The 9,021-nt window shown below is 42.7% G+C and overlaps 1 protein-coding gene across 1 annotated transcript; it reads right to left on the bottom strand.

Annotated features, from left to right (window-relative positions):
- Window positions 1-395: 395 nt before the first annotated feature.
- Window positions 396-7,437, bottom strand: LOC109922456 (calcineurin B homologous protein 1). The gene is made up of 6 exons (XM_020522506.2): window positions 7,372-7,437; window positions 7,032-7,162; window positions 5,331-5,458; window positions 4,300-4,361; window positions 2,743-2,865; window positions 396-2,456 (listed from the first exon to the last, which is right to left on the bottom strand). Exons 1-6 carry the CDS (start codon window positions 7,435-7,437, stop codon window positions 2,403-2,405), a joined length of 564 nt encoding a protein of 187 aa, XP_020378095.2. The 3' UTR covers window positions 396-2,402.
- Window positions 7,438-9,021: the final 1,584 nt, after the last annotated feature.

Here is a 9,021-nt window from a genome sequence, read left to right as displayed (position 1 = left end):
TGAGGTGAGCTGAGCAGCTCAGCAAAGCTTTCAGCCTTAGTACAGGTCTGTATGATTCAAACACCACACTGAAGGCATTCCTCTGAAAAAAAAATCCAGCTGAAAATCAAAATAAAATACTTCAGATGCTAGAAATCTGAAACAAAAATAGAAATTACAGGAGAAACTCAGCAGGTCTGGCAGCATCCAGTTGAGTTCAGTATGACTCTCAAGTCGTACTGGACTCAAAACGTTAACTTTGTGAAGAAGTCAGACTGAATTTGAAACGTCATCTGTTTCTCTCTCCAGCAATATTGCGGACCTGCTGAGTTTCTCCAGCACTTCCTGCTTTTATAAAAAAAAATTAGCTGCCATTCAAGCCTAATGTTAATTCATCACAAAATGAGACACAAAAATGAAGGATGGTTAAATGTTTTATTTATGAAACATACAGATACTCTTCTCATAGGGAAGGTGAAGGCTCAGTTCAGAGAAGGACAATAAAACTCGATATAGTATCAGCGAGCCAGCCACAGGCATTCAACAGATTTGTGTTGCATTCAGCTTAGTTCAATCAGAGCAGCACTGATGGCTGTTCTCAGTCTGAGAGAGAAAACTTTGGTACCATTATCCCATTTACGGGTGGGGGGGGGGTTGAGAAAGGGAGGAACTCAGGCAGTCTATCTTCAGGCCTTTGCTGAAGCATGCATTGTTCTCCCATGCCATTTGACAAGAATAGACACCTAAAGGTACCCAAATAAAGACAAATAAGCAAAAGGCTTGGACTTCAACAGGATCTTAGCCTATGGCAATCATTGTGACAGTCTATGAAGGAAACATGCAGCCTTTAAAAAAAATCAATCTGAATGGCACATAGAAACAGGGGCTGCTTTCTAACAGCACCAAAGAGCCTTCAAGCTCACTATACTCCTCTAGTATATGAAGGTGTACTTGATCTGGTCAGAACCCTGCAATTTTGCACCAAAGCCCTGGCACATACATAGCGCTTCTTAGAACAAGTGAGCTTGAGAATTAGTTGAACACTTTTCCAGACAGCATAATGTCCTGTTCTTCTCTCTCTATGAAACCAATAGCAACTGATTTAATCTCCAAAATACTGGATTTGTTTTGGCTCTTCCTTCCAACGTGCTAGGATGTGAATCACGAGAATAAACTGTTGGAATGTTACTGCGACAGAGCTTCACCTATTAGGATAATCACAACTAGTAGAAACGACAGCAAAAGCTAGTTATAAATACTGAAAAATAACAGTAGTTACAAATACAGTATCTAGATGCCCGTCCATACAGAAAAGGCACTGAGGACGCTTTCCAGTCACATCACATGGAGCAATACTGAAGTTTAGAAAAAAGTCTTAAACTCACATGTTGTCTGTACCCTACTGTTAAGCGGCTCTCAGTGAAATTCCCAAAGGTATCACAGCATCATTAGAAATCTCAAGTTACACGAAGGAACTGATTTATCAGAAGCAAACTGACACCTTTAACTGGTGAATCAGCTAAGTAACAAAGAGAGAGGGTGACAGAAATTTTTCTGCATTGACAGGATAAAGTAAAAACATGAATTTACAAGTTTCCCATTAGGATTCACAACCAGGAAGCACGGAGGGAAATTCACTAGTAACCAGTGAGATTAACATCACAGCCTACCACCCTCACCATTAGGAGAGGGCTGCAGGCACAAAATTTCAACCCTCACCCCTACACATCAAGCCTGGTCCCACAGAAAAACCACGGGGAAAATAGTGTTTTATCACAAAAATCAAAGGCAATCATTCTTCTCCTTGAAGGGGTTTGGAGAGATGGGGACTAAAACACAACAAGCAGAACAGACAAATTAGAAGAACTGGCACTGAAGGACCTGTAGTAGCAAATATCATGAAAACCACAATTTATACAACACTGAATTAATAAATACCCTATAATCAATAACTCCAATCACAAAAACCTACAAATTCAATTAAAATAACCTGATTCAACATCCCCTCAATATTGCAGTTTGATTGGGGCAGCAGTCCATTTCAAAGAGCACCAGAACAGTGCAGTCCGTGACAACTATGAAGCCCTCAGGCAAGACTGGTTTCCTCTGTGAACCATCACCTGAGTGTGTAGCACTGCCCCACCAGCAAGGCTGATTAGTCTGCTCTGTCCAATGGGTGGCTGTTCAGTTGTACCTGGGATCATCAGGTGAAATGTAGAGCACAGCTTTCTGGTGGGACTCAGAACTAACCGCAAGAAGTAACGACTTGCACGGCTGCTGAGTAATGGGGAATCTATGGAATGACTGGCACTCTCCTGTGCAATTGATAAACTTTTCTACATAGTCAGCTAATATGTCGATATAGTCAGAGGCAGACAGAGTCACTGGGTGGAGATCTCGTCTGCTCATTCAAAGTGTAGACTTCAGTGAAGGAATCGGATGCTCATCTTCTGCTCGACATCAACCTTCTCCAACACCTGATGGGAAAGAATGAGAAAAGTAAATTTGTTAGATAGAAAAGAAAGGGTGGTAGGGGGTGGGAGATGCAGAACAGACTCAACAAATAGCGAGCAGAGACAAAAACAGGACAGGCAGGGAGCCAAGAGTAATGCAGGAAACAGAGCAACTCCAAAATGTCAGTGCACAATAAGACTGTCACAGTATAACACCGGGCTACAGTACATGTGGGTCTGTCACAGTTCAATGCCCTGGACAGAAGCAGACAGCAGAGTCTCAAGTGAGAGTATGGTGCTGCCTTCATACCTTCTGAAACTCAGTGAAAGAGATAGAAAGGTCACCATCCTGGTCTGCCTCTTGAATGGTTCTGTCTGCAATGCTGCCCAATTGCTCGTCGGAAATGTTGACTCCCACCATCATGCGAAGGACCTATATTGTGGCAAAAGGAAATAAACCACTGACACTGAACAAGTTGATCACACTGCAACCTGCACCGATCACAGCCTCACTAAAAAATGCTAGAAACATTCATACGTCAGAGCCAACATTCCCAGTGTTCTCAGATCCCTCTCTCACTGGGGTTCCTTCTCTTTCTATAGTGATTTTCTTGATTCCTTGGAATGAGGGCATTGCATGTTTTGGACAGCATCTACTGAGCATCCATAATATGCCCTGGAGAAGATAGTGAGCCATTTTCTTGAACCTCTGCAGTCCTGGTATGTAGGAACACTCTCATTGGCGTAAGGGAGTTCCTGGATTTTGATCCTACAGCAGTGAAAACGACGTCATAATTCCAAGTCAGGATGGGAAAAGCAACCACACTGACAGGGTTGCATCTATTTCTCAAGATAAAGAAGGGCACTAAGATGGGTGAGTGCTTCGTTTCAATTATGTCTTTAGTTTTAAAAATATAACTTTCCCAGACATGTAACAGCAAATATCAGCAGGGTGCAGGTCAGCACTCACACACACACACACATTAATACATATATATTGGGGAGGGGGATGGCAAGTGCTGCACTGTCAGAGTTGTCTTCTTTCAGATGAAGCTTGAAACTGAAGTCTCTGTATGCCCTCACCCTCAAGAGATTGGATGATCCTGCAACACTAATCAAAAAGGGCAGGACAGAAGCCCCGCAATTTCTTGGCAAATATTAATCCCTCTATCAATCACTAAATTATCTGCTCCTGACCACTTTTCTATCAGAGTGAAATCACAAATAGGCCAGACCAGTTAGGGATAGAAGATTTACTTCCTAAAAGACAGAGGGTGGTGTGTGTATGGAATGAGCTACCAGACGAAGTGGTAGAGACTGGTACAATTACATTTATAAGACATCTGGATGGATATATGAATAAGAAGGATATGGACCAAATGCTGGCAAATGGGACTAGATTTATCTAGGATATCTGATCAACATGGACGAGTTGGACTGAAGGGTCTGTTTCTGTGCTGTACATCTGTGACCCCATTAGTGAACCAGATGATTTTTACTACAATCACCAAGTATTTGTCACCATGGACTAACTTTCAAGTCCAGACCAATGAATTCATTATTCATTTTATGAACTGAATTTAAATTCCACAAGCCGCCATAGTAGGATTCGAACCTGTGCCCTCAGAGCGTTAACCTGGGCCTCTGGATTACTAGTCTAACAACATTGCTACTGCACCACCATCTCCTTCTACTTCATAGATATCCCAAGCCACTTTATAGCCAAAGCTTGAGCGAAATGCGATAGAACACATAAACCTGACCGGGACCATGAATGAGTGCTCACACACTGGGCTCATCACTTCTTTGCTGACCACTCCAAGTTAGTTCAGTTTAACACAGCTCCGTAGGAGGATGCACTCAGTACCTGCAGGAGCTCTTCACGTGAAATCTTGTCATCCTTGTCAAGATCATATAGTCTGAAAGCAACTGAAACAGAAGAGGAAGGATTATTGTGCAAAAATGCATTATCAGAGGACAGCAGGCAGCAGAGAGTGAAGCATTGCAAGTGTCACTGAACTCATCTCGCACTCTCTCTTTCTGAAAGTCTCTTTTCTTCTCTTCTTTGATCCATTCCAATTCCTTTGTTCTCAAAACAGCTTGCTGACTCCCTCTGTCCATTCAATCACCCACATTCCTCTTTCCCTTTGTCTCCACCCACATAACATATAAATTGTAAATCAGTGTCTGAGGAGACAGAGGCAGATCCTTTGATACACTGGTAGACCTACTATGTGTTCCTTCTCACTTTTACATCAGCAGATCAGAGGCAACCTGAAGCATCCTGTATGGACAGAGAACACACACTATTCAAGGATGACATTCATTGGGGTGATCCTCTTATGGGTGGAGGTGGTGGGTGGAAACATGGTCCTGTCAATGGTGGCCAGCAAGGGTGGGAGTGTAATCCTGTCAGCAAAGGGCCAGGATGGGAGGGTAGTTTCACAGTTTCAGACTGTTTCAGAGTTCCACATTTTGAGCACTGATGTTGAATGAGATAGTAACTGGTTGTTGGGCAATTTCTGCCTGGGGAAATATTTTGCTCTGTGCCACACAGAGGAGAGTGTGTCATTTTGCTGTTGATGTTACGTTAACCTCTGCTGAGTACAGCAGTCTGAATTGGTAGGCCATCCAAACCTATGCAAAGATGGTACTTACCTTCTGCTTCTACAGCATCATGACAGATACCTTGGCCCAATCTCCATGTAGGCTCCCCTCCCAACCCCCTGTGTCACTGCCCTGGTAAGTTCACCCAGCACAAGGAAGTAAGCTCTTGCTATGTACAAACTCAAGAGTCACACTGGGCAATTCATTTACACATTGAACAACAACTACTCAACGTCCCTTGTCTAAGCCAAGTACAGTAACCACCATTAACCAAAAGAATCAGGTACTTACAAAGCAGCTTGTTGTTCCTGCTATTGAGTGGCTCAGGAACACGAGGGTCTTTGTTTTTGTCACTCTCCTCAATGGGTCGGAAATGAGCGAGAGTCCGCATAAAGCCCCGGAAATTGACCTGGTCTTCGCTGAGCACAAATGGAAAGAAAAATCCAAAGCTGAGCAGAAATGTGGTCCAGCATCGCTGTAGTAACTGGTCATAATGATCACAGCACAGTGCAGAGCCAGCACGACTTAATATCACCCAAAAACCCAAAGGCTACAAGACCTGCTCAGAAGAATCGCTTTACACAAGTTAAAGCAAAGCCCACCTGACATGGGTGGCCTGAGAGTTTACAAATTAATCCCATCTGGACATACAGGCCCCTCACATGGGTGTCTGCGTTCTTTGGGATGTTGTCGGGGTGTGTCAGGGTAAGTGCCAGATTGTCGATGCCTGCACACTAAGTTGCTGGACAAATGGGATTGAATGCTTTTAAGCCCCATGATGGAGCAGCTCTCTGGAAAGCACAGATTGGGCTTGATGTTTGGTGCTGAGACCAAATTGGTGTTGGTAATGGCAGATGACCTCATGAATGTGGAAGCTGGTGGGGAGAAAGGGTGAAAACAAAGATACATACTTGGCAGCAGGATAAGGGGGTACTGCTAAGTATCGATCACAACTTCACATTATTCAATCAGCAGATTGTTCTATTACTTTCCATCACATACTTATCTAGCTTCATCTCAAATATGGCTATACTAATCGTAACAACGATTCCTCATGGTAACCAGCATCGCATCCCAACTATTCGGAATGAAGAAGTTTCTTGTGACTTCTCTGAAATGCATTGGTTTCATTTAATGCTCATGACTATAACTATCCTGTCTCGCACAAGTGAAAACACTTCCCCTATGTTCTACCCTGCCAAACCCCCTCTATCTGAAATTTGTCCTGATCTCACAGTTTTAAACTAGGGGCAACCTGCTCCCCCTAAGGTGGTGATGAGGGGGAACGACCCCTGGTGCTGTCAATTTGATTGGAAAATATTGTTTTCTTATCAATTGCAAAGATTGAAATTATACAACAGAAACTATGAATCAGTAACCTAAAAGTGAACTTGATCAAAGGCGGGTGACGTTACACAGGTGGAAATAGGCATTCAATATGTTCATAGTAGATTTAATTACGGCCTCATCTACATTTTCCCGGCTAGCCCTTGATAACCATGGGCTCGCTGGTTAATGAAGAATCTATCTACTGCTGTCTCACAAATATTCAATAACCCCGTCCCCTGGGGAATGACCTCTGGGGAAGAGAATTTCAGGCTTACCATCTGTAACAAAAACAAGTCTCATCTGTCTTAAATGGGAGACATCATATTTTGTTGCAAGAGTCCCCTCATTACAGTCTCTTCCACATACTTTCAGTGTCCATTCTATCAAGTTCCCTAAGTATTACATTTATCAGTAAGATTGGCCCTCGTTCTTCTAAACTGTAATAGGTACAAGCCTGAGCTGGCCTACCTTTCCATAGAAGAAATACCCTCAGGAATCAATCGAGTGTTGTACTTGATGTCCTTTCTCTGTGCCTTGCTATAACTTCTCTATAGGCCACAACACTGTTCAGTTTTCTGCCACTCCCCTTCTTCCAATTCCCTCTAGCTATGTGAAAGATGCTCAACAATTAATTATGGAAACACATACTGATTCACTGCTTACCCTTCAGGGAAGAAAGCGTTGATTATCCTGTCTCCAAGTGGGTTAATAGCCAGCTCTGGGATCCGTTGAAAATCTTCACGACTACAAGGACAGAAACAGAGATTTAACAGTGATGGTCTGGAAAGGCATCCCTCAAGTGATGGTCAAATGGCTAATTCAGCTTCAGAGGCAAGAACATACAAAAAGGCTCAAAGAAGCCATCAGCTCCTCGATGCTCATTCTATCCACGCCGCAGTGTAAGCTCATTCACCCAATGACCAAACCAGTAACAGTGCAACTCCCGCAAAAAGAAGGAACACTGTGCAGAGGCCAACATCATAGATAACTGGAAAATTCTTACACAACTCTGCAAGACAGTCACGAGACTTCCAGACAACCTGGCTCCCATTGATGCATGCCTAGCCATCCCAATAGATTTCATTACCTTGAGGTTGCACTGGAGATTATTCCATCCATTGTGTTAGTCCCAGAGGTCGCAAACATAAAATTCTGCTTCATCTCATACCTGCAACTCTAATCTGCCCCAGACTGACCCGAAACACTAACTCTGCTTTCTCTCCAAAGATGCTGTCAGACCAGCTGAGTTTTACAAGTAATTTCTAGTTTTGTGATTTCCGGCATCCACAGTTCTTTGGCTATTTTGTTTATTAGAGACTGACTATCACTCAGTTGAAAGTATCATCAACTGTCTCCTGTATTTAACAGTGCCTTATGCTCAGGCCCTATGCTGTTATACCTGAAACGGGTATAGTCATTTTCTCAACCATGTCCTCGATTCCAAGCCCTGTCTGTGCAGAGTTTGTTGACATCAACTTAAACAAAAATGTTGGCAGTGAACAATTTACAGGACAAAGTTGGGGCAAAGCCAAGATTGGGTCTAACATTGTACATCAACAGCCCCAGTTCATGGGTTAAGACAGAGTAAGGAAAAGAAACTGACACAAGATTAATATCTTCCAAGGGATTCAACAAGCACTTCTAGTCAATGCGAGTACCAAGATGCAAGAGCATTTACTGCAAATTCTCAACAGAGCGCTATTCTGTTATGGCTCATTGAAATCAAGTTGAAAAAAGACAACTTCAAGAGGGAATCAATGCACTGTGCTGATCAGTTGCTCATAGATTTTTCAGCGACAGATTATGTTCTGCTCTGTGTGGAAGACCACGCATAGACTCCCTCTGTACTGAATAATTGTGATTAATTTTTCCTGGTGATCAAAGGAAATGCATTAATTGAGCATCAACATAGCAAATTAAAGAGCCTGCTCAAGACCATGCAGTTTTGCAGCATTTTTAATGTACAGAACTGTTGCAAAGCACTCCACGCAAGTGTAATCAGGAAACTGACCAAACAGGAGCTTGATCAAAAATGTGTTTAGGAATGTGCTTAATGAAAGAACATCCAGTTATATATAGCATGTCTACTGTATCTATATGAACCTCCTCCACTCCACCAATATATCCTTCTATTCCTTTCACCAACATGTGTTTATCTTGTTTCCACTTAGGAGGCAGAAGGAATTCCAGACATGTCGGCAGTGGTTAACTTGGTAGCACTTTCGCCTCTGAGTCAGAGCTTTGTGGTTTCAAGTCCACCTCGAAACTTGAAAACATAATCTAGACTGGCATTCCAAGTGCTGTTTTTTGAACCAGACATTAAACTGAAGCCTCTGCTCTCTCAGGTGCCTCAACAAGATCTCACAGCATGACTGAAAGAACTGTTTAGCAATTAGCAACAGGATTTGTAGATGTTGTTTAATATTGCACTGTCACTTAAACCAGGCTAGACAAATCATTATTCTAAGATACGGTTGGCTAATTTAAATAAACAGCCATTACTGCAAAGGATAACAAGTACCACAAAGCAGCGTTAAGCTGGCATGGGACAGACAGCTCAAGAGTTGATACAAAATGAGATAAGAATGTGACCAGAATACTTGGGAAAGGCCTAAGGAAGGGTAGAATGACATCAGAGGTGGAAGACTTTGGG

The sequence above is a fragment of the Rhincodon typus genome, chromosome 8 (assembly GCF_021869965.1).
Source record: "Rhincodon typus isolate 14 chromosome 8, sRhiTyp1.1, whole genome shotgun sequence".
Taxonomy (NCBI): Eukaryota; Metazoa; Chordata; class Chondrichthyes; order Orectolobiformes; family Rhincodontidae; genus Rhincodon; species Rhincodon typus.
The sequence above is the reverse complement of the archived record's forward strand: the minus strand, read 5'-3'. Positions and strand labels throughout refer to the sequence as shown.

Coding starts and splice junctions, on each gene's coding strand:
- LOC109922456 (XM_020522506.2), bottom strand. CDS start 7,437: ATGGCTAGGCATGCATCAATGGGAGCCAGGTTGTCTGGAAGTCTCGTG. Junction 2,866..4,299: donor CACGTGAAGAGCTCCTGCAG/GTACTGAGTGCA, acceptor GCCACAATATAG/GTCCTTCGCATGATGGTGGG. Junction 2,457..2,742: donor CTTTCACTGAGTTTCAGAAG/GTATGAAGGCAG, acceptor CTTTCCCATCAG/GTGTTGGAGAAGGTTGATGT.